Source organism: Schistocerca nitens, chromosome 9, assembly GCF_023898315.1.
Source record: "Schistocerca nitens isolate TAMUIC-IGC-003100 chromosome 9, iqSchNite1.1, whole genome shotgun sequence".
NCBI classification, from domain to species: Eukaryota; Metazoa; Arthropoda; class Insecta; order Orthoptera; family Acrididae; genus Schistocerca; species Schistocerca nitens.
Window position 1 is genome coordinate 215,847,005 of NC_064622.1, and position 23,709 is coordinate 215,870,713.

The window sequence follows — 23,709 nt, forward strand, 5'->3', positions numbered from 1 at the left end:
CGAACTTTATATTCACACTTTTTAATGCCCAGATTACTACAAGACCTTCCAATTCGGTCACAGATTACTCACATTTAGCTTGAGATAGGGTCCTACTACCAAAACTAATTACCTTAGGGGTAAACTCTCCATTCATGTCAGTGATGTGTAATAAACAAGCACCTGGCCCTTAGGAGGACACCTCTGTACACAGACAAAAATCCTGGGTCATGTCAGGATGATGTAAGATGGCATTTAGAAGAACTCCTTCAATGTTGTCAGAATCAGTTTGGTATTGCTTGCTCCATAACCAGGGGTGGTTCTTCCATAGAAGATTCAATAGTGCATCACTATTTAAAAGCTGCTGTGTTATAAATTTTCCGAAGAAAGATACTATTTTAAGATATCCCTTTAAATGTTTTCTATTTTGAGGCACAGGGCAATGACTGATAGCACCAAGCTTCTTAGGGTATGGAAGTATGCCTTGAGGTGATGTTATGTGTCCAAGGAATTTAACCAGTTCTTATCGAAATGTGACTTCATTAGGTTGACTGTGACTTTGTATTCTGAAAACCTATACAAGACTTGATGAGCCAAGAGCCACAAGTGTTCTGACCATGTGGAGCTAGCAGTCAGTAAGTCATCAACATACACAGTGACTCTACTTAACAATTCAGATCCTAGGACTTGATCTAAAGCAGAAATAAATATGCCCGCACTGATGTTTAAATGACCAACAGGGAGGACAAAGAACTCATAGCTTCTGCCACCACATAAAAAGGCAGTGTACTTAGAGCTACCTTCATGTATTGCAATCTGCCAATATGAGGGTTGGAGATATGCTATGGTGAGGTTTAAGGTTATGGAATTTTTAGAAGTTGTTCTTCCAGATTGTCAGATCGCATTCTGACAAGCACAATAATTTTATCATTTCTCATGCATCAAGCATGAAGCAGACCCTGCAGTGTGATTTGCTAAGGCCAAAATGGGGATATGGTATGGAGATAAGGATGGCTGTAGTATTTCCCAATTTAGCATTCTATAAATCTCCTTCCTCACAGTCTCCTTCTTGGCCCATGGAATGGGGTAAGATGAAAAGCGGAAGCCTTCGTGTGAGTATACTTCCATTTTGTATTTGTATCCCTTTATTACACCAGGGTATCATTCAAAAACATGAGCGTTATGTGTTAAAAGCTCCTATGGGTCTTACTTTCATTCTTCTGCAAGAAATGCTGACTCACTTACTTTGGCATGCATGGTCTCAGGGCCTGTTTCCTCTTCCTGTGATTACTCATTTCTCAGTGTGTTTACAAACATGACAGTTGGATAGAAGAGTTGTATTTGAATGTCAGCACTGTGTTTTGGTTTGCTTCTGCATTTGCATTTGACTTGACTAGGTCTACTAAATACTGTTGGTCGTTAACAATGAAATGACACTTCCCCTTACCAATGTCAGTTTGTTCTTGGTACCTCCTAAAGGTGTCCCTGCTGATAAGACAGTTTACTATTAGCCTTTCAACCACAAAAAAAATGCATTGTAAAGAGAAGCTGTCAATTTGAATAGGAATTCATGCCTACAATTTTACGCCTTTAGACTTACCTCCTACAGCAGATTGGATTTTACAGTTTTGGCCTGGAATTGTCGATATGTGTCGTTGTTTTTGTAACTGATCAAATTATATTCATAGTAGCTCCAGTGTTCAGTACTATGGGTACCATTAAACAAACATTTGTGTATTTATTACTGCCTGTACTGTGTCTTCACTTTCATCTACACAGTTGGTAATATCTTCCCGACACACCATAGTTGTCATATCAATGACAACAGCTTTTAACTAGTTCTGTGCCCCTTCCCCTATTAATGGTCATCAAATGGGGGCCTATCGATACCAATTTGTGTTTTTTGAATTATCCTGAGCACCAACTTCCTCATTAGTGGTAAAGTCGACTGTATGCACATTATGCATCTGGTTTTGCCAGTTAGTATCTTGTGTGGCCCTCAGTTCGAAATTTTGTTGTCCCTGGCTGCAATTTTAAATGTAATTTTGATTGTACTAATTGTAGTCAAACAATGGCAGATTATTTTGTCACGTGGTTGTGTTCTGCCCTTGCCAGTTGCCACTTGGGTCATTGCTCCTGGTCAGAAATGCTTTGTACACTTGCTGACTAATCTGGCTATTAAATCCTGACTTATTGAAATTCTGTCCTTGGTAATTTTTTGTCATCACTTGAATTTTTGTTCTTTTCTGTTATCAAATTGGTTCCTGTTGGTATTGCTGTGAGGGGAATATGGCTCCCAACTGTGTTTGTTGTTATTGCCATTCCCACTATTTTGTTAATTAGTTTGTGTGCGGTCTGCGTGTACACCATCACTTCGTGGTTGCGCAGCTCTTTGTTTGTAGATAAGATCAATGGAATTGAGAACTGAAAGGGAATTCTCTATATTGTGCTCAGGAGTGGTGATTAATTTCTCAAATTTGTTAACTGGTAGTAATTTTTGAAAGTTTTTAGGGCGTCTATGTGCGATGTCAGGTTTGTCCTGTAACGGGTTTTATGTAGATAGTTCTCAAAGTATCTTCTGAGCCCTCCATATTTACTGCCAAATGGCACCAGGTTAAATGGGCAGTCTCTCTTGCACTGTGATTGACCAGAATTTGACTAGGAATGTCCTTTCAAACTGTTCATAGGTGTGACATTTATCCACCATGTTAGTGGCCCACAGCAAGATATCACCCTGTGGTTAACCTGCCACAAAGCATATCTTCTGTGCTTCAGTCCAGTTCCTTGGCAAAATGTTACAGGAGGTTCTTATGAACACTACTGGGTTCACAAACTGCCTATTGGCTCCTGTCTTGGGTTCTTCGGCTGACATTCATCTAATGATTTTACTGACGTTTCGCCAGCACGAGTGGCTGGCAGTGTCAAAACTTCACCCTCCATTGCCGGTGGTGAACTGGAGCTGAACTCGCGGCCGTAGACTATATGCACCTGGCGCGCCAACTGCCAAGGTCTTCTCTGCGGTCATTTCTGGTGCAGTTCTCCTCTTGCTACCTGCAACAGTCGTACATTGCAGTACAGGAAGCCAGGATCCGTTTACCTTAAGGCTTTTCTCTTTCTTGTTGAAACTGTTTGCGTGTCCTTGTATTTCTACAGCTTCTCTGAACAAGCATGTGTGATAGTGCTTCTCTACAGCCATAACTTCCATGTCGGCGAATTTTATTATGTGGTCGGTCTCACTCGATGCGTGCTCTGCCACAACCGATTTCTGCACCTACTCCAACTTGGAATGTCACTTATGCTCTTTGATCTTGGTGTAAATTGATTGTCCAGTCATTCCGACATAAACTTTTCTGCATGTGCATGGTATACGGTATATTCCTGACATTGCAAGTGGGTCCCTTTTCTCCTTCGCCGATCTAAGACACTCTTTGATCTTCTTTGTTGGTTTGAAAATCGTCTTTACACCATTTTTGTGCAATATACGGCTGATTTTGTCCGTCACTCTGGGAATGTATGGCAGAAAGGCTGTACCCGACATTTCTTTTTCAGATTACTTACTTCGCCGAGACAGGAGCCAATAGGCAGTTTCTCAAGTGGCCATAAAAGCCTTAAAAATTTTGTATTACGCCTCTATGGGGAGGAGATTTGCAAGTTGTACCGACACCTTGACCAACGACGGAAGAAGAAAGTGCAATTGATGTCCTCTCTCACCTTCCTGTCACGGTGCCGAGATGAATGTGCTACACTGAAGTTCTTGAGATGTAAGCGCCTATTCACCACTGCCCAAGCACATCGCATCTACGACAGAATGGAATGAGCTTTTCTTCATGAACAAATTCATACAACACGGAGAGACTTGGCAAGAACGGATCAGGAACTTCTGGACATTTTCTATCAACTAAGTAGCAGAATGCATCAAGATGACTGGGAGAAGATCGACAGCATCACTCACTGGAGCATGCAGAATGAAATCGAGCGTTGCACCGAGCAACAGAAGAAAATGTTCTAAAGATGCCGGAAGCAGACCGACAAGGCAATTCCCGATATGTCACACACAGTGGTGAACCTCACTGAACGACAATTGACCGAAGAGGAAGAGTCTGTTCTTCAAAAAGGAGAGAATTTCACTATCATCCCGAGAACTATACCTATGGAGGACATCATTGCCAACACCGAAGCAGCCATTTGGACCCTTCCTTGTGAAAGGGCAGAAGAAATACGCACTGAAACAGCCAGGATACTGTGCCGAGCAAAACCACTAGCTTGCAGCCAGAAGAAAGAAGAGGTACAAGCCATTAAGAATCTCAAGGCTGACAAGAGTATATTGGTACTGCCTGCTGATAAGTGGAATGCGACCGTCGTAATGAAGACCGAAGATTATGAGCAAAAGATTCGAGACCTATTAGATCCGACGATGTACTGAAAACTAAGTGCAGATCTGATGCAGCATATCACATGGAATATGAATCGATTAATCAAGGTGTCTTCTCTGCCGGCGGACATACAGAGAAACCTGCACAACACAGAAGCCCTACCACCTCGGCGGTATATATTACCCAAGATCATTCCACTGAGACCGATCGTTACTGCTCCTGGCTCACCAACGTATAAACTTGGAAAACACTTAGCCTCTCTGCTCAAGCCACATGTGGGGAAGACCGACACATACATAAAGGACTCAGGACATTTTATTGAGAAGCTGAAGAAACTGAAACTTGCACCAAACGACACCCTTGTCAGCTTTGATGTTGTTTCGTTGTTTACGAAAATGCCACTCAGTGATGCTCTGGAGCACATCGGTTCCATTTTCCTGGAAGATGTCAAAAAGCTCTTCCATGCATGTCTCACCACGAGTTATTTAATGTGGAATGGCGATTTCTACAATCAGCTGGAAGGCGTCGCCATGGGTAGTTCTCTTAGTCCAGTGGTGGCCAACTGTTTATGGAACTGTTTGAAGCACAGGCACTGGACTTGGTGACTTGCAAACCTAAGGTGTGGTACAGGTACGTTGATGATACTTTTGTGGTGTGGACCCATGGTGAAGAACAGCTCGGTGACTTCCTAAGACACTTGAACAGCCTCCATGCCAACATAACATTTACCATGGAAGTAGAGAAGGACAAAAAACTGCCATTTCTAGATGTGCTGGTCACAAGGGACGGCGAAAACCTGGGACACAGCGTGTATCAAAAACCGATACACACGGACTGATACCTGCACAAACTATCAAACCACCACCTGAGCCAGAAAAGAGGCATGATTAATACTCTCGTAACGAGAGCAGGACAAATATGTGTGCCGCAGCACCTCAGATGAGAAATGCAACACCTGAAAAGTGTTCTGAGGAGCAATGGGTACTCCACAAATTATATTAGAAGTGTAACAGAGTCAAACACACAGCGAAGTAAGGAATCGGAAAAAGAAAGTCGGATACGGCCTTTCTGCCATACATTCCCATAGTGATGGACAGAACCAGCCGTATATTGCCCAAACATTGCGTAAAGACGATTTTCAAACTGACAAAGAAGATCAAAGAGTGTCTTAGATCGGCAAAGGAGAAAAGGGACCCACTTGCAGTGATGGGAATATACCATATACTATACACATGCAGTATACCGAAGGTTAAATAACGAACTGCGAAGAGAAACAGAGCAGGCTAGGAAAAAATGGCTAAAAGAGGAATGTGATGAAATTGAAGAACTGGACAGGAAGGGAAGATATGACTTACTATACAACAGAGTAAAGACTATGACATGGGAACAAACAGAGCAGGAAGTGCTACTATGGAAATTTTGAGTAAAGACGAAGAGGTAGTGTACAAAGATCGTGACGATGTCCTCCATAGATGGGAAGAATATATAAAAGAGCTATATGACACAAATAGCAAACCAGAAACTCTGGAACTTGAATCACACAACAGTGTAAGTGATGAAGAGAAAGGACCGGCCATCATAATGGAAGAAGTAAAGTCTGCCATTGCTGCAATGAAAAATGGCAAAGCATTAGGTACAGACACAATACCGGGAGAAATACTAAAATGCTTGAACCACAATGGAATAAGAGAAATATTGAGGTTATGTAATAAAATATATGACAGTGGTGAATTGCCTGAGAACTTTTTGACAACAGTAATGATTCCATTACCGAAAAAACAAGGAACCAAGAAATGCAGCGAGCACAGGACAATCAGCCTCATTTCACATGCAGCCAAAGTGATGTTAAGAATAATTAATAAAAGACTTGAAAAAGTAATAGAGGAGAATCTCGGCGAGGAGCAGTTTGGCTTTAGATGGAATACGAGCACCAGAGATGCAATAGGGCTCCTACGAATCTTGGGAGAAAGGTTTATTGAAAAAGGAAGAGACCTATATATGTGCTTCATCGATTTAGAAAAGGCATTTGACAATGTGGTTTGGGACAAGCTGGCGACTATTATGAGGGAAAAGAGAGTGGACTGGAAAACCAGAAGACTTATAAACTCATTATACCTTAATCAAAAAGTTTCAGTTAAAGTGAGAGGAGAAAGTACAAACTGGATCAGACTAGGGAAAGGAGTAAGACAAGGATGCTGTTTATCACCTACTCTTTTCAACCTGTACTTGGAAAATATGATTGACCAATGCTCATTAGATGACAAAGGAGTAGAAATTGGAGGAAGAAGAGTAGGGTGTTTGAGATTTGCTGATGACATGGTCCTTCTAGCCACAGGGGAAAAAGAATTACAGGATTTGGTGGACACCATTGTAACTAACGGAAAAAAAAATATGGAATGAAAATTAACACAAATAAAACAAAAGTATTGGTAATAGGAGGAAATAAGGAAATAAAAATTGTGCTGAATGGAGAAACACTAGAACAGGTGCAAAATTTTAAGTATCTTGGAAGCAGGATAGACACCGACTGGAAGTGCACCACAGAAATTAAAACAAGGATAGCAATGGCAAAAGAGGCATTTTATGAGAAAAGGAGAATCTTCTGCAGCGGTCTGGACAGAGAACTCAGAAAGAGACTCATAAAATGTCTTGTATGGAGTGTTCTCCTATATGGCGCTAAAACATGGACTACGAGGAAAAAAGACAGAGAAAGGCTGGAGGCTTTTGAGATCTGGACATGGCGGAAGATGGAAAGAATGGATGGACAGAGTAAGAAATGAAGAGGTACTGAGAAAAGTGGGAGAGAAAAGACAGTTACTAGATGTAATAAAGAGAAGAAAAAGAAATTGGATTGGGCATATATTAAGAAAGAATGACAGACTGATAAAAACAGTTTTAGAAGGTTATGTAGAAGGGAAAAGGAAGCGAGGAAGGAAGAGATTACAGATACTGGATGACATGATGGACGGTACAACATACAGCAGCCTTAAGAAGGAAGCAATGGATCGCAGAAAATGGAGAGGCAAAGGACCTGCTAATATAGCAGTTAACTGATGATGATGATGATACACATGCAGAAAAGTTTATCTCGGGATGACTGGACGATCAATTAACACCAGGATCAAAGAGCATAAGTGACATTGCAGGTTGGGGCAGGTGGAGAAATTGGTCATGGCAGAGCATGCACTGAGTGAGACCGACCACGAAATAAATTCACCGACACAGAAGTTCTGGCTGTAGAGAAGCACTATCACATGCACTTGTTCAGAGAAGCTGTATAAATATAAAAACAGGCGAACAGTTTCAACAAGAAAGAGGAAAGCCTTAAAGTAAACGGATCCTGGCTTCCTGTACTGCAGTGAACGATTGTCGCAGGTAGCAAGAGGAGAACCGCACCGGAAATGACCGCGGAGAATACCTCGGCCGTTGGCATGCCAGGTACATAAAGTCCGCAGCCGCGATGTTGGCTCAAGTTCACCACCGGCAATGGAGGGTGAAGCTTTGACAATGCCAGCCACTTGTGCTGGCGAAACGTCAGTAAAATCATTAGATGAACGTCGGCCGAAGAACCCAAGACAGGAGCCAATAGGCAGTTTGTCAACAGGTGGCCACCAAAGCCTTAACAATCTTGTACTACTGGGTTCATTTGCTTACCTTTGGAAGAAAAAAATCGGAAACTGTCTGTGTTGTAATAACCCTTCATCCACGAGAAAGGTGGAAAAGCAAGCAGCACTGTCCGTTGCCAGCGTGGCGTTTTTTTTTTATGTATGAAATCATATTCCAAATATTTCTGCACAAGAGGGACAGAAGTTGACAGTGCTTGCTGCATGTTATAGTTGTGATCTATTTCACCTGACAGGTTAGGGTTCAAGTGCAGACAGATGTTTGGATCACCTGTCCTGTCTGTTGACACCTGATAACTTGGGGTTGAATGTTCCCTTTCCTTCACAGTGTTACTAATGATGTTAGTCTGTGATTTTTCCTCCACTGCTTTCAACCTCTGATCTGTTTCAGCTCTTAGTTCTGTCCTCTGTACCTTCATCGCTTCCTCGATCACATCTGCATATCCCTTGTGTTCCTGGACTACATTCTGTGCCAGAGTACTGGCTTGGTCTAGCATAGCAGCCTTGGCTCTATCCTTTATTTCCTTAATGTCTTTACCTATTCTTTCTTGCTCCCTTCTCATGAACAGAGTATTTAATTTTATGCTACCTAGTTGCAATGATAGATCTTGTACTCTTTGGGTAGGTCTTTGTATGCTGTTTGCAACCTGTCAACAGTACCTTGAGTGTATTTATATTCTGGCACAATTGTGAATGCTCCTGCTGCATTTTTGTCTGAGCCTCAGATACCTCCTTCGTCTTTTCCATGAACTGTTCTTGTGTCTCTCCTATTGATGACACTATTTGTCTTATATTACACACATCAAAAAAAGTTTTGCATCACCGCAGTTCGCAGAACTCTTGAAGATGGACGTTGACTGTGGATATTGTATCACAGGCACAGTCCCTTTGACTGTTCAGAGGTGTCACCAAATCTGCCCAAAAATGTAAACAACCATGCATGAGCAGCACCTATTAGATGGGGGGGGGGGAGTCCGACAGCCGATTACTTCCAATCATTCCACCAGGAAGGAGGTCCATGGCTCGCGTTGTCTATAGTTCAACTTTTTTATATGGTCAATACCACAGTTCGATTGCGTTCGCATTGTTACTTTGTTCCAGGAAGGGCTCTCAACAAGGGAAGTGTCCAGTCGTATTGGAGTGAACCAAAGTGACGTTCGGACATGGAGGAGATACAGAGAGACAGGAACTGTCAATGACATGCCTCATTCAGGCTGTCCAAGGGCTACTACTGCAGTGGATGACCGCTTCCTATGGATTATGGCTCAGAGGAATCCTGACAGCAACGCCACCATGTTGAATAATGCTTTTTGCGCAGCCACGGGACGTCATGTTATGACTCAAACTGTGCACAATAGTTTGCAGGATGCGCAACTTCACTCCATGGCAAGGTCCATCTTTGCAACCACGACACCATGCAGTGCAGTACAAATGGGCCTGACAACATGCTGGGCAAATGGACTGCTCAGGATTGGAATCAAGTTCTCTTCACCCACGAGTGTCGCATATGCCTTCAACCAGACAATCGTCATAGATGTGTTTGGAGGCAACCTGGTCAGGCTGGACACCTTAGACACACTCTCCAGCGAGTGCAGCAATGCGGAGGTTCACTGCTGTTTTGGGGTGGCATTATGTGGGGCTGATGTACGCCGCTGGTGGTCATGGAAGGTGCCATTAAGGCTGTATGATACGTGAATGCCATCCTCCAACCGAAAGCACAACCAATTTGGCAGCATATTGATGAGGCATTCATCTTCATGGATGACAATTTGTGCCCCCTTCATACACATCATGTAAATGACTTTCTTCAGGATAACAACATCGCTTGACTAGAATGGCCAGCATGTTCTGCAGACATGAACCCTATTGAACATGCCTTGGATGGATTGAAAAGGGCTGTTTATGGATGACATGACCCACCAACCACTCTGCGGGATCTACACCAAATGGCCGTTGAGGAGTGGGACAATATGTACCAACAGTGACTTGATGAACTTGTGGATAGTATGCCACAACGCATACAGGTATCAAGGTGTTACTGGGTATTACAGGTACTGGTGTGTACAGCAATCTGAACCACCATCTCTGAAGGTCACGCTGTGTGGTGGTACAACGTGCAATGTGTGGTTTTCATGAGCAACGAAAAGGGCGGAAATGATGTTTATGTTGATCTCTATTACAATTTTCTGTACAGGTTCCTGAACTCTCAGAACTTTTATTGATGTGTGTATTTACATCTTGTGACAGACCAGTGAGCAATTGTGTTTTTAGATCTTTCCCCATGCTTAAAAGTTTATCCAATAATTCGTTTGAATGTTCAGTGTGCAAATCTTTTGCCAAGTCATTGAATTGTTGTGTTAATGTTGGTTTTGAAAGAATCAAGATTTCGCCTTTGCTGTTCAAGTAATTCCTTTTGTGTGTATGTCCATTGTTTTGTAAAATCATTAAATTTTTCATTGATGCTTTTGCTTAAGTTTTTGATTTTGCTATTCATTACAACTGTGTAGAAATATTGGAGCTTTGTTTAAATAATGGTTGTAACATTTGCATTGTGATCTGGGTTTCCAGTGTGCACTGTGCACCCTGTCCGCCTACTGTCATCATCATATCTGTTTTGAATGATAATGTTTACTATCATCTGTGTCAATGGTAACTGAAAAATGTAATTGGTTATCGTCACGGCAACTGACATTTTCAGTTTTGATTTCATTTGTTGCCATGTCCATATTGGCAACATCTTGTGTCTGGCTATCTGGCAATGGACTCGCAATGAAGTGCCTAGCTGCTGTACTCAATTTTTTTGATAGTTTTGCAGAATGATAAAATAAATGAATACTTTTGAAAATGACATATTCTCTTTGTAATAGTCAAGATACCCATTACACAACCCATTCAGTGGTGCCTCACTGATATGTATCAAAATGCATTGTTGGCATAACACAATTGTATGCACACATTTCTCTCCCAAAAATTAATTTTCTATCCAAATGTCTAAATATTTTATGAGAATGTTTCAGTTTGGGAATTGAATTAGGAAGGGTGGTACAGTCGCTATTGGCAGAGATGCTACTAAGCGAAGTCATGCACACAGTGGACTGTGGATTTTCCTACATTTTCTTTGGCTTTTTTGATCCTTCTGGAATTAATTGTCCAACTGATTATGTTTAATGTTTTTCACATTGTGTGATTTCCATCCTCGCTGCGATAATGTAGTATCCCATTCATGAAACAGAGAAAGATAACAATAAGTATAATAGAAAACTTACAAAATTATATAATTATTTTAAATTATTACATACATGCTAACTCTCTCCTAGTGGCAATGCCCTAGTGTAGGTCACCTAGGGAGAGAGATGGCGTGAATTGTTCAGAGCTGACGTAGTTATGCTAAAGCACCATAAATTGTAAGTCCAGAAACGTGCAGGTATGGAAGCATGCGGGTTAAGGAATGTGTTGGAACATTGAATGAAGATTAATTCCTTTGAGTTTTGATGTATGGCTTGATATTTATCTCGTCTTCCAAATGATGTACAACAATGTCAATGTGACTGCAGTGGCTATTCTGTCTTCATGTTGACGTCTTCTCCAGAGAGGTCCATTAAAAAATTCAAGTCCTCATCACATCAGGATGTGGGGATTAGGGCCTAGCTCAGTAAGAGGCTAAAACTTTTAATGAACATAATATTGAGAGGGTGCAAGAACATGCGTCTTTATCACACCAGCTCAAAAGAGCGACAGACACTGTGAAAATAAACAATTGACATACATAAAGAAATTGATAGTATAGCTTTCAGTTTTCTGTCAGTGTACTCAGATATAGTTGTACTTCCCTATGATGGAGATGGCACAAATAAGAATCATTACAAATATTTATTCACATGTGTAGGGCATTTAGAGAACCTACACATTACTACACCAGCTGAGCTTTCACAGAACAGCATTTACCTTATGGGTATGTAAGTGGCAGTCATAACAATTGCTTTCTTTGATTTCTGGGAAAATATGCATTTGTGGACCCCACATATGATAATGAAAATCCTCAGTTTTCAATTATCTATCTACTCTCTCCATTTTGAGTCAATTATGCATTGTGAATTTAGGGTTGATTTGATCAAAAAGGGAGGAGGGGTAGTGTAGAGCCAAAATATCTTAGAATCTTTCATTCCAGGTTGTACACAAGCAACCTGCCAAGTATGAGTTGAATAACTGGTTGGCAGAGTGTGAGGCACTACTGTTGTCAACAAGATCAAACAAATAGCTGCAGCAAATGACTATGACGACACACCTATTGACAACCTCATACAGAAAAGAAGAAAAAAAAGAGTAAACCAGCAAGTTCACAGAGTATAAAAAAGAAAGTGATGACTAGCATAACATTTATAAGCAAACACTTGTACAAAACAACAAATATTTTCAAACCATACAACATTAACATCACTTTCACAAAGCGTAACATACTACAACACACACTGAGACACTACCTAAACACATTCAATGAGACACTTTCAAAATAGTGTGTAGCTCTCTTTGTAGGCCATACTAGGTGAGAGTTACAAGAAGAATACAACTCACCATAAGGGCATACCACACAAACAGTTACGGTAAATCAGCTATGGCTGTTCACATTAAAGGCACTGGCCACCCATTTAAGGACATTGTGAATGATCTTCATGCATTACAAGAAACAGACAAGGGGCTCAAAATGCATGTGAGTGAAGAACTAGAAAGTTTCATTGATTTTTTTAGCACATATAACTGTTTTTGAAGTAATCAGTGTCTTTTTATATCATGAAAAGTTGTGGTAGAATTAAATAATGTAAGAATAAAGGTAACACCATAAATTTCTTCAATAATTTCTTCAATGTGGAATACGTTCTTCAGTATAAATGAGTTAACTGAGGGAGAAAATTCTTGACATTATCAAAATAAAGAGAAAAACTAAATAAACATACTATTTAATATATGCTACAACATAAAGATGCTTATAAAATAAGTATTGTCATTGTGTTTGCTATCTTAGCAAATGGAATAAATTTATCTTGGCCCTTACAAGTTTTTAGTATGTAAACAACTAAATGTGGAAGTCATAAGTGATGGTGTTGTGTGCATTATTGTGCTCTGTGTGCAAGACAAATACATAATCAATGAAAATGTATGTAAGGACATAAGTCAGATGTTGGAACATACATCTCAATCTCACTTAAGGTACACTCTAAAATGTAAGTGGATAGATAAAAATCAACTCACCAAGTGGCGGCAGGAGAACACACTCATAAAAGGAGGCTATACTAATGCAAGCTTTTAAAGACAGTGGGTCCTTCTTCTGCCAGAAGGGTTCAAGGGAAAGGAAGAGTGGTGAAAGAAAAGGATTGGAGACGTTCAGCAAAAGGGATAGATTTTGGAAAAGTCATCCAGAACCGCAGACTTACTGGATGGGATAAGTAGGAAAAACTGATTGTTGGGGACTGCACCAGATGAGATTTGAAAACCTGGGAGCTTAAACATGGAAGACAGGGTAATATGCAAGACAGAGACTACTGAAAAAACACTGTGTATGAGTTAATAAGAGAGAAAACCTAAGTGCATTGCACATAACAGAGATGATAGGGGGATGGCATAAAATGGACGTATACTATCAAAGAGGGAGCCACCTGTGAAACGACACGTCATATACCAGCTGTTGAGTAAACACTGTTGAGCCTTTTATGTCAACATGACTACCATCAAGTTCTCAGTTTGGATGAATGAGCATAGGCAGAGGGTATTTACTGGTAACACACAATATCCTACTGCAGAGTATGCTCTACAACATGACAGTCGTGACCTCGTTGCCTGTTTCCCCCAGACACCAGTTCTACAGAAATCCACAGGTGGGAACTGGTGCTGAAACATTTGGCCTTAATTTACTTTAATTTCTTCCATCTAAGCATTTCTTCACAGTAGCTACTCCGTTCTTCACTCCATTTTAGTTTCCCACATCTTTCATTTTCTTGCCCATCAATTTTTCACCATCTCCCTCCCACCACTATTACGTACAGTGCACTTAGCTTTTCACTCTTATTAACTCATGCATGTTGTTTAAGCAGTAATCTCTGTCTTGCATACTACTGTATCTTCAACCTTTCAACTATCTGTTTTTCAAATCTCATCTGGTGCAGTCGTCAACAATCAGTCTTTCCTTCTCATCCTGTCCCGTGAGTCTCTTCTGACCTGCAGTTCTGGGTGACTTCTCTGAAATATACCCCTTTCCCTAAACCTCTCCAGTTCTTTCCCTTCACACCTCCCCCTAGTCCTTCAAACCTTCTGCTGCAAGAAAAACCTACTGTCTCCAAAAGCTTGCATAAATATAATCTTCTTCTATGTGTGTGTTCTCCTGCTGCTGCCGCTTGGTGAGTAGATTTTTTATCCATCCAAGTACATTGTGTTGTCAAAAATTGATTATTTTTGTTGTCAAGATACACACTGAAATAAGTTAAATCTCTGTACAAGATTAAATTTTAGTACATAACCTCACTGACACACCCAGCAAATAAAACCTCATCGCACTTCGGATTAATGTATATGTAACTCACTTCAAATTAATGTATGTAACTGTAAAGTACATCATGGTGGCAGAATGTAGCAAAAACATGTAAAGATAATGAACATTAATAAAAAGTGATGGAAGCAGAAAAAATTATTTCATAAATTTATAACACAGTTGTAGACCTCAACTAAAGCCATACAACATGGATAAATTTAAGAAATGCCACTACTACTTCCTGAAGGACATATGTCTGCAATGAAAGCTCCAATATGTCATGGTAGTGAGATTTACTAACTGTGGCTGAAGTATTTTAAGACATTACTCCTTCCCATAAGATGCAGTTATGAAGAGATAAAAAAAAAAAAAAATATGTGTTAAGTGACGAAAGATGTTAAGTTTTGTAACACATATTACTGTTTTTGAAGTAACCAATATCTTGTTTATATTATGGAAAGATGTGGTTGCATGTAAATAGTCTAAGAATAAAGGCAACAACTCGCACTATAGTAGAGGTGTTGAGTCATAAACAGCAACATAAACGAGACTGGAAACATCACTATCTTTCAAACAAATCATTTTTCAAGCTAGAGTACATAACACACACACACACACACACACACACCTGTACAGCTACAATGTGCCTGCTGATTCCACAGTGCCAAGACTGCAGTTGTGCTGGTTGACTGGCATGATGGTTTGTCTCGGGTGGATTGGAATGTGTGATCCCCTCAGAAGGAGAGCCACCTGTGAAAACAGCCCATTTCATATACCTATCTCTGCTGCAGTTTCTGCACAGCATTTTATGTGGGCATGACCACCAACCACCAGAATGAATGGTCACCTATGAACTGGAGCTGAAAGCAGAGTTGATCTCCAAGTGACAGGACATGCTGCTAAACAAAACATTCCTGATTTCAGTGGTTGCTTCACTACCTGTTCCAGCTAGGTCCCTGCTCTAGCATCAACTTTTCTGAATATCATAGATGAAGTTGTTCTTGCAACATCCTTTGCTCTCAAAATATTCCTGGTGTCAATCTCCATTAGCCCTCTGCTTCACACTCACCTCCATCTTGCCCCAGGACACTAACTTCACCCTCTTCTTCACAGACTCTCTTCTCTGTTCTGTCTCCCCTGCCAACAAGATCTATATCTACAACTACATCCATGTTCTGCAAACCAGTGTAAAGTGCATGGCAAATGTTACTTCCCATTGTCCTAGTTATTACAGGTTCTTTTCATCCCATTCACGTATGGAGTGTGGGAAGAATTATTGTTTTAATGCCTCTATATGTGGGACAAGTAATCTGATTTTATCCTCATGATCCTACTGGAGAGAGTTGTAATATATTTCTAGATTCATCATTTAAAGCAGCTTTATGAAACTTAAGTGGGCTCTGTTTGCATCTGTCTTCAAGTGTCTTGCAGTTTAGTTTCATCTGCTTCTCTGTGACACTCTCCCGAGGATAACAAGCTATTGGTGACCATTGGTGCTACCCTTCTCTGTATACATTCAGTATCTTCTATTAGTCCTATTTTGTATGCATCCCAAATACTTGAGTGTTCTTCTGGTATGGCTCACATGAAAGATTTGCATGCTGTCTCCTTTGTAGGCTCCTCCATGTCATCATCATTGTCTGCTCTGCAAACTCACTGGTGCTGGTCCCCATGTGTCACATTGCTATCCTGTGCACCTGCTACCTATCAAACCCTGCATTCTGACCAAGTACACCAGCTGCCTCCCTCCAGACTGTCAGCCACTCTTACCCAGTCCTTGCTCCCACTTAGCACCAAGTTATTTGATACTCTGCTAGTGAAATGTTACTACTCACTTTGCAATTTCATGAAAGATATCTTGATGTTTAAAACAGGATATCACTTATATTTTGCTTTGTTATGTAAATATAGCTGCTCATTCTCAGTAAAAATTAAATTAATTTTAAAATACTTTTCTATTTAATTAGCTACCACATCACATCTGTAAATTATATTTTTGACAAGTCTCATGTACCACAATCACACAATTAATAACTGTGTATCACAAGATAAATAAATCGCAATTTGAAAATTATATTGGTACAAAATGTCAAGAGTATGTTGAAGAAAGTGTTTGGTTTTACACTTACAGCATTCTGGGAGAACCTTGTGTTTATTGTTGAGTTTGTAATGAATATCCTTTATTGTATTCCAGGTCAGAGTGCTTCCTTTTACACAGTTTACAGCATGGCACTTTGTGCAGTTTAACGGAACATGATTGACTCAGTTGGTACTTTCCAGAAACATAACTTCTTACAAGATCACACAATGTTATTGATGCACCTTGTAGTATAATGTATCAGTAGTTTACAGAGAAGGGAATGTTTGAAGAAGAATACTCATGAGTAGTTCTCTGCATAGGAGGGGCCATACAGTATTTCATGAAAATAATGTTACATCCTTGTATTGTGCTAACATTTACAGGGGTAAGGCCAAAAAAAAAAATATGAAAACACCAAAAACACAAGACATTACCATTCCTAATACAGTGTAGGAAACCCGTTTCATTTAAAATAGCTTCCAGTTGTCTCAGAATGGATAAATGCAGATCCTATATCGTTTCAAGGGAATCTTCATTCTTGTGGCAAAATTGTGGGAAGTTCCGGTAATGATGATGGAGGTTTATAGCAATCATGCAACCTTCTCTCCAAAGTAGACCACAATGGGTCAATAACATTGAGACGTGGTGACCGTAGTAGCCAGGGGAGATGCAAAAATTCATTGTTGTGCTCATGAAACCAGTTTTGGATGATGCAAGCTGTATGAACAGGGCCTTATAGTCTTGTTCTATGGGATGTGCTTGATCAGCCAAAATGGTCAAATAACCCTTGGCAGTAATTCACTCTAGCAGAGTACCCATGGCGCCTATGGAATACTGTGATATGGCTGCAAAAATCATCACCAAAAAACTGCTACTGGAGCTCCCTTCATGCTGTGATGCTGACACAGTTCATGAGTACAAAATTCAGTTCTGCAGTGACTTTTGCAGCTGTTTTCCTCTTATTTTTCATCATAATCCTCTTCAGTGACCACCTGTCAGATCACTCAACACACATTTTCATCCTTATTATGACTTAGTGGATGATGTTTTTCCACTTTCCCTGCATGCGGTATAAATCTTTGATACGGTGCCTCTCAAAACACCAAAAACTTCAGCTTCCATGGTTCTGAAAGCACACTCCATATGAGGACCAACAATTTGCCTGCATTCAAATTCATTTAGCTCCAACACAATGCACTACACAGAAAACCATTTTGACCATACTGACACTTGCGACCTATTGGGGACATTGCACAGGTGTTGTTCATGGTCAAATACAACAGTGCAGGCTGCAGCCTTGACTAGCTTCTCCATTTATGTTCAAGCATGCATTTAAAATGTCATGAAAATAGTATCAAATGTGGCTACATTGATTATAATTTTACCGTAAGGTCACTCTTTTTCTGGATAGGCACCATAGCCTTGATCAATTTGAGGAAAGACATCATTATATTGGGCTGTATTTTAAAAATTGTATTTTATTCAGTGGTGCTAGGTTTATACATCTATAACAGATGCAAATACATCATCCTTATCTCATCATAAAAAAATTGAATGCCATGTGTAATGGTGCATAACACAGTCATCAAAGTGCATCGTGTCATGATGTGCACCTGCCAAACACAGCCGATTCAGCTGTTGTGGTACTGGCACACAATTTTAAATTTATGTGAATGAGAAGTAAAATGGCTTTCTCATTACTGCACCTCTGATCGCTCTGACACTCTGAGTGAGTTGAGTCAGTGTAGTGCTGTTATATTCTCCTCACTACTTCCCATTCTATATTTTAAATTGGAGGTTACTTCTCAGACAGCCTTTCTCTTTGTTGACAGTGCTGACAGACACAGTTGTTTGTTAGTCAGTACGATATTTCTGGAATAGTTTTCCAGTGTCACATACTGCTAAATTTGTTCCCTACACCAGAAAGTAATAAAAAAAAATTTTAATGTGCAGGATGGTTTTTTTGACGGAGAGCTCCTGGATGGTCGTCGAGGTTTGGTTCCTTCCAATTTCATCCAAAAATTAGTTGGAGAGGACCTTCTGGAATTTCACCAAGCTGTTGTCCAAGGACTGAGGGACTGTGATGATAGTGCTTCCACCAATGTTGGTCAAGAATTGGAGTTTTCAGGACATGAAATAATGCCCCTCGGTGAGGATTCTTTTTCTTCACACTTTCCTTTGACTTGTAAGGTATTATGTCTGGATAGCACAGTACATTGAAAACTGCCTAATCATTACAGTTTCTTAATTTGGATATAAATCTTATTGTTGTAGAAACCTGAGAGATCATCAGAAGCATTCAAGTCTCAGTTCATTAGTAATATAAACATACTTTCAGTTGTAGTTGTAAAGTATGGTTTATACTTATTTTCAGTAATGTGTAGTACCTGAACTCTATAAGTAATATAATACATACTCCAATGATGCCATTTTCTTTGCCTCAACAAAAGATTGTGTGCTTCACAAACACTCAGTTCCAATAGATATGCTTCCATATTTCTTTTGAATAATTGAACTAATAGCTTGACATTTAAATGAAGTCACTTTTGTTTTTTTGTGTGAATAGAGTGTAATTACGTTAAATCATATTTGTTCCTTGTGTTTTACTTCTGGGATGTCATACTGAAGGTAACTATTGTGATAGTTCTCTATACGTGCATCATAAAATAAATAATGATAGCAACTCTTAATTACAAATTTTCTATAGTTGTATTACAATGAGAGCAGGGTGTAATACTCTACATATTATCCTCACTGCATTACTTTATGATTTAGAACAATTGCTTGCTTCCATTTGATGGCCCCACAGTTGGGTACCATATCATATATTCATGAATAATCCACGCATATTTTTTCCTGTATTTAAGGATGGACAACCAGGTGTACAGGTTAATTGCAGTAAGTTTGGTGCTGCTCTACCTCCAACAATAGATCCTGTTATGCCACAGTGTTGTTGTGGTCTCAGTCTGTGACATGTCAGTAGCACATTAAAAGTGAAGTATTAATCACATGTTAACTTGTTAATTATGGCTACAAGTTCTCATTATTATTCATACACAACTAATGAAAAACTTAAAATTTCTTAAGAAGAAGAGAACACTGGAAACCTTGCAGCTGGGAGAAAATATGACATGAGTGAGTGTTATATTCATGACTGGCAATAAAACAAAATGCAGCTTCAGTATAAGAATGGTATTCACTGGGCATTTTGTGGCCAAAAAATGAAACATTCAGACCTCAAAAATAGACTCTGTGATTATATAGTTGAGAAGCAACAATATGGATGTGCAGTGACTAGTGAAATGTGCCCTCAGAGCATTGGCTTAAGTAAAAAACTAGACATCACAGCCTCAGAGCTAGCTGGGGCTAGCTATCATGATATTTCAATCAAAAAGGATTAGGATTCTGGAGGCAAACTACAGCTTCCAGGTGATTAAGAGAAAAAAGCAGTGAATATTCATTGTTATGTGATAAATTTGTGACATGAACATTCCTATATATAAGCACTGTTGGTAACATCGATCAAGATGGGAATCCAGCTAATGATACCAGCCGGTGGAAGTTAGAAGCAAAGATGTACAGTGATGTTTATAACAGTTGGGTGACAAAAGCTACCACCTTATGTGGTAATTAAAAGGAAAACTGTTCCAAAAACATCACTGGAAAGCATATTGGTTATAGCAAATCCAAAAGAGTGGATAGATGAAGACTTTGTGCTTGGCAGGATGACACAAGTGTGGCAGTGTTACCTTTGTGCGTTGTGCGAGGTGCATTCAAGTTCTAAGGCCTCCGATTTTTTTTCTAATTAACTACTCACCCGAAATCGATGAAACTGACGTTACTTCTCAGCGTAATCGCCCTGCAGATGTACACATTTTTCACAACACTGACGCCATGATTCCATGGCATCGGCGAAGGCTTCATTAGGAGTCTGTTCTGACCACAGGAAAATCGCTGAAGCAATAGCAGCACGGCTGGTGAATGTGCGGCCATGGAGAGTGTCTTTCATTGTTGGAAAAAGCCAAAAGTCACTAGGAGCAAGTTCAGGTGAGCATGAGGAATCACTTCAAAGTTGTTATCACAAAGAAACTGTTGCGTAACGTTAGCTCGATGTGCGGGTGCGTTGTCTTGGTGAAACAGCACACGCGCAGCCTTTCCCGGACGTTTTTGTTGCAATGCAGGAAGGAATTTGTTCTTCAAAACATTTTCGTAGGATGCACCTGTTACCGTAGTGCCCTTTGGAATGCAATGGGTAAGGATTACGCCCTCGCTGTCCCAGAACATGGACACCATCATTTTTTTCAGCACTGGCGGTTACCTGAAATTTTTTTGGTGGCGGTGAATCTGTGTGCTTCCATTGAGCTGACTGGCACTTTGTTTCTGGATTGAAAAATGGCATCCACGTCTCATCCATTGTCACAACCAACGAAAAGAAAGTCCCATTCATGCTGTCGTTGCGCTTCAATATTGCTTGGCAACATGCCACACGGGCAGCCATGTGGTCGTCCGTCAGCATTCGTGACACCCACCTGGATGACACTTTTCGCATTTTCAGGTTGTCATGCAGGATTGTGTGCACAGAACCCACAGAAATGTCAAATCTGGAGGCGATCTGTTCAACAGTCATTCGGCAATCCCCCAAAACAATTCTCTCCACTTTCTCGATCATGTTGTCAGACCGGCTTGTGCGAGCCTGAGGTTGTTTCAGTTTGTTGCCACATGATATTCTGCCTTCATTAAACTGTTGCACCCATGAACGCACTTTCGACACATCCATAAATCCATCACTACATGTCTCCTTCAACTGTTGATGAATTTCAATTGGTTTCACACCACGCAAATTCAGAAAACGAATGATTGCACGCTGTTCAAGTAAGGAAAACGTCGCCAATTTAAGTATTTAAAACAGTTCTCATTCTCGCCGCTGGCGGTAAAATTCCATCTGCCATACGGTGCTGCCATCTCTGGGACGTATTGACAATGAACGCGGCCTCATTTTAAAACAATGCGCATGTTTCTATCTCTTTCCAGTCCGGAGATGAAAAAATCGGAGGCCTTAGAACTTGAATGCACCTCGTATTATCTCTGAGGATCTAACATCTGTCCTGCAATGACTAAATGTGTGTATAAATCAGCCATTTGAAGCTCTACTCACACAGCAATATACACAATGGATAGCATATACACATGAATACAAATTAAAGCCAATAATTTTCCCCCGTCCCTTAAAATTAGGGTGTGCAGATTATTCAGTGGCATGAATTATTCACTTTTGTATAGTATATTATGACTGTCATCAAGTATACTAAATGACTTGAAGCTGAAGAATACTAACACAAGCTGGAAATTTACTTACTTTAGACATTGTTTATGTTTATGCCAAAACACTTTGGAATAAATTTTCGTTGACATTTGATTGTTTTAAATAAAATGTAGGTTCTGTATTGTGTCTTGATGATAGATGCAAAGCGAGTATGCATTACACCAGTTGGTTATCTGTCATTCTGTACCAGTTGGTTATCTGTCATTCTTTGTATTACTTTAAGATCTCTAGAGTTTTTGACAAAATGCAGTAGCATTATATTACAGGATACCGATTAAATCTTATTCTTCATCCTCTTCTTCAGCACTGCAGCCCTTGATGGGCCTTGGCCGGCTCAACAACCTGCCTCTACCTGTCTCTGTTCCCTACTTTTTTCTTCCATCCTCAAATCTCCATCTGTGAAAGGTCATTGTCCAGACATCTTGCTATTGGTAAGCCCTTCTGTCTGATGAAATGCAATCTTCTTTTCATTATTCTTTCTGGCCTCCTGTCATAACCATCCTCCTCATGTGCCCTGACCAGGATATTCTTGGAGATTTAATGAATTTCACTGTATCTTTCCCTTGTATAACTGTTGTATGTAATGACTGCATCTTACTCTCCAACCCTGTGCCTCTCTCAGAAGACCAAAATTTCTGTAGGATTTTCTTCAATGCATTTAGGTAGTTTATATTTTACAACTGACATATTTCATAACTGTACATATTATAGAAATGTATGTCAATATGTATGTACAAGTTCTGTTCAAAAAATTCTGGAACATTCATAATTTCCCACCAGTGGTGTGCTGTAGCGAAATGCAGTTGGCATCCCTGGACATACCTGTGTTTAATGTGTAACTGCTGGAAGTTTCATTGTTGTATTCTGTTAATTATTATTCAGTGCTGTATTGATTAAAACACTGTGTTGCACAGAATGCAAATTTCAAGGTGGCAGAGTTAGAGGAGCTATGCATCTACATTAAATTTTGTGACAGACCAAAGAAAATCTTCACAGAGACACACCTAATGATGAAGGAAACCTACAGTGATGATTGCTTAAGCTGTAATCGACATTACAAATGGTTCACACAGTTTAAAAATGGCCAGATGGAATTTAAAGGTTACCGTCGTTCAGGACGCCCTTCAATGTCTACTGGCGACGCTCATGTCAAAAACGTCAATGAAATTATGCATACTAATCAAAGACTGACTGTCTGAGAGATTGCAAAAGAGTGTAACACTTCAGTTGGATTGTGTCATGAAATCCTGACACAGCATCTTTGAATGCATTGTGTTGGTGTCAAGTTCAGCCCACAGCTCGTGAATCGAGACTAGAAAGACCTTCGCCTCGCAATCTATGAAGAGATTTTGGATCGCGCAGATGAGAATGAGGTGCTCCTTAGATTAGATTAGATTTACTTTCATTCCAATTGATCCATAGTGAAGAGGTCCTCCAGGATGTAGAACATGTCAGAAAAACAACAATACATGACAAATATTTACAACTAAAACAAATAAGCTAGTGTCCCATTCCACAGGTCCCAAGTGGAATGATCATCATTTTTTAATGAACACTGTATGAAAGAGTCATTTTACAAATATACTAATGCACTGAATTTAAAAATAAAAAAGTTTATTTATCTATTTATAATGTTACAAATGTGTAATACAACTACTAATAATACTTATTTACAATGTACACATTACTGCACTGAAATTGTGCAGAAGTTATATATATAATAGAGGCAAACATTCCACGTGGGAAAATATATCTAAAAACAAAGATGATGTGACTTACCGAACGAAAGCGCTGGCAGGTCGATAGACACA

General features: G+C 39.9%; 1 protein-coding gene across 1 annotated transcript in view; it reads left to right on the plus strand.

Annotated features, from left to right (window-relative positions):
• Positions 1-23,709, plus strand: part of LOC126204133 (RIMS-binding protein 2-like) — a 1,140,279-nt gene that overhangs the window by 728,073 nt on the left and 388,497 nt on the right. The window contains exon 11 of the mRNA XM_049938546.1: positions 18,529-18,724. Within this exon, the coding sequence (XP_049794503.1) occupies positions 18,529-18,724 (196 nt within the window). The remainder of the gene's footprint in view (positions 1-18,528; positions 18,725-23,709) is intronic.